Source organism: Centrocercus urophasianus, unplaced genomic scaffold (assembly GCF_019232065.1).
Source record: "Centrocercus urophasianus isolate 14NV4802_14NV808 unplaced genomic scaffold, USGS_Curo_1.0 seq_9, whole genome shotgun sequence".
NCBI lineage: Eukaryota > Metazoa > Chordata > Aves > Galliformes > Phasianidae > Centrocercus > Centrocercus urophasianus.
In genome coordinates this window covers 33228735-33231383 of record NW_024885532.1, presented here as the reverse complement: position 1 = coordinate 33231383, position 2649 = coordinate 33228735, and the positions used below count along the sequence as shown (strand labels likewise).

The following is a 2649-nucleotide window of genomic DNA, read 5'->3' as shown; positions in this document are numbered from 1 at the left end:
ATAAGCAGAAAGAGGGGGTGGAGAGCTGAGGAACAAGTACATCGTCACCACAATATGCACTGTGGCTGCACACTTCATTTTAGTGCCTCATACTCTTTTTTTAATTTCAAAAAACAAGCTGACTGTGCCAGCTATTGCTCTCTGCTAAAAACGTGAGTGATAAGGCCATCAGGGTCAGTATAAACCTGAAACCACACTATCACACCTTTTCTTGTTGGAGGAGGCTCAGGGGAGACCTTATCACTCTCTACAACTCCCTGCAGGGAGGTTGTGGTGAGCTAGGGGTTGGCCTCTTCTCCCACATAACTAGTAATAGAGGGAATGGCCTCACATAGTGCCAGAGGAGATTCAGGTTGGACATTAGGAAATACTTCTCCAAGAGAGTGGTCGTGCACTGACACAGGCTGCCCAGGCAGGTGGTGGAATCACTGTCCCTGGAGGTGTTCAAGAAATGTTTAGATGTTGTACTGAGGCATGTGGTTTAGTGGGAAATTTGGTGATAGGTGGATGGTTGAACTGGATGATCTTAGATGTCTTTTCAACCTTGGTGATTCTATGATTCTATGTGGTTAGAGGAAGAGGCAGAAACTACAGAGGTGAATAAGGCAAAGAAATGCTCAGTTCTACTTTTAAGAGGAAGGAACATTTACAACCCTGAACACCTTAGGCATACTAGGGAGCAAAAACTATTGCAGAAAGAACTGTACAAAGTAATTCCATTTAAATTATATAATTCTAAATAATCATGTCAACAGTAAGAATGTTAACAGTATCTGTAGTGCATTTTTGAGAACTCAAGGCAGATAATAAGTTTGGAAGTGTCCAAGTCTTCTCTAATACTCTAGTTTCTCACTCAGTCCAAAGTGCAAGACTGACTCTGTTGAAACCCCTGAATTGCATTTTGGGAAGGCAGTCACTTCACACGTCAGCAGGCTCTGGAGGACTTGATCAGTTCAATGAGTCGTTTGTGCTCTTTCTTTCAGTTTTTCAACGAAGAAGCCAGACAGCAACAACTACTGCTGTTTATCCTGGCAGCAAATCCCCCAAAACATTATATGAATGTTTACGGTCAAATAACTTTATCATAATGTTTTCCAGATGAATATGCAGAGAGACGCTAATGAATCTTTATTATCTGCTTCCCTGTAGAATTTCATATGACCCCACAAGATACCCTAAATACATTCCCGAAGCATACTGCCTGTGCAAGGGCTGCCTGATGGGGATCTTTGGCGAGGAGAATTTTCACTTCCGCAGCACCCCCGTGTACATGCCCACCGTCATCCTCCGCCGCACCTCCTCCTGCGCTGGGGGCCGCTATGTGTACACGGAAGACTACGTCACCATCCCAGTGGGCTGCACGTGTGTGCCTGAGCAAGAAAAGGAGGCCGAAAGCGTAAATTCCAGCATAGACAAGCAAGAAATGAAGTTGCTGGTAAACCAGAACAAGCCGTCGTCGGAATGAAGAATATAGGAGGAGTCGTCTGTGCATTATTGGCTTCACGTCACTATTTCACCACCTCAGCAAACTGCGCGCAGCAGAGAAACGCATCAGATTGTGCTGCTTCTCTGCTTACAGTTATTTCAGTTATAGGATGGAAAATTCTGTTCAGTTGCTCAGATCGTTAGCGATGACAATTCATATTAAGAACTGTAGCTCAAGTGAGTATTTCTCGCAAATTCCAGTATAGCTTTTTTCCTTTCCTTAGCATGGAACATTTTATCCATACTTATTCACAGTAAATTTTAGAAGATGATGCAATAGTCAGAAATGCTAGCTATTGCTATAGCAGACTGCTGGTTGTAGATATTATTCAGGAATCACTTATACTCTACTTTTAAATACTTCTATATAAAGATCACATAGCTTTTGTCCGGAGCCAAAACATCAGTTAAAAATACAGTTTCTCAGGGTGGGAGAGCCTTCCCTTATGTCAAGTCAACCCAAAGCAGCATTTTTTGCTGTTATGTCTTTTGTCTGTTTATACAGCACAGCATGGGGACCTTCACTGGGCTGGAGTCATTCATGAAACAACTTTCTGTGAGTTAGCTATTTTTAAACTCACCAAACTGCTAAGGGTACAAAAGGGTTAGAAAAAAAAAAACATGCTAGAACGTGATGAAGGTGCAGTGGACTTCCCCATTGAGGACTACAGCTAATTGAACGGAAAATATCCATTAGAATAAATAGAATTTGGATCCCTAGAATTCTGTGTTGGATTTCATTCGCTGTTAACTTCTTAACAGTTTCTTGAGGTAATACTGTTCAGTGAAGTTGAAAGGCCAAAAATGTTTTTCTTGTCATTGAGATGAATCACAGCCAAGCCAAACTGGCTAAATACAACTAATTTACACAATTAGTTCTGCTTGGTTTTCCCATGTTACAAGCAGCAGACAATCGCCTGTGAAAACACTGCCATGCAGAAAAGCATTCAGCCTTTCATCTTGCAGCTTACAGGAACCTGGGGGCAAGACCCAGCTACAGACTATCAATAAGCAAAAACTTGCAGTTCCACAATGAGGGACCAGAGATTGACTTAGTCTAGAGAATGACGGTAAGGACTAACTGGGTAGCTTGCATGACCACAACCTGTAGAAAGGTCACAGTCACCAAAGTGTGAGATAAATCTCAAAATGAACAGCAGAGAG

The 2649-nt window shown here is 42.2% G+C and overlaps 1 protein-coding gene across 1 annotated transcript; it reads left to right on the top strand.

The window, feature by feature from the left end:
- Positions 1 to 917: 917 nt before the first annotated feature.
- IL17D (interleukin 17D) lies at positions 918 to 2208 on the top strand. Its single transcript, XM_042838938.1, has one exon. It carries the CDS (start codon positions 1121 to 1123, stop codon positions 1463 to 1465), a length of 345 nt encoding a protein of 114 aa, XP_042694872.1. The 5' UTR covers positions 918 to 1120; the 3' UTR covers positions 1466 to 2208.
- The last annotated feature ends 441 nt before the right edge of the window (positions 2209 to 2649 follow it).

What these genes read in the sequence shown, in the direction of transcription:
- IL17D (XM_042838938.1), top strand. Translation starts at nt 1,121, where the DNA reads ATGAATCTTTATTATCTGCTTCCCTGTAGAATTTCATATGACCCCACA.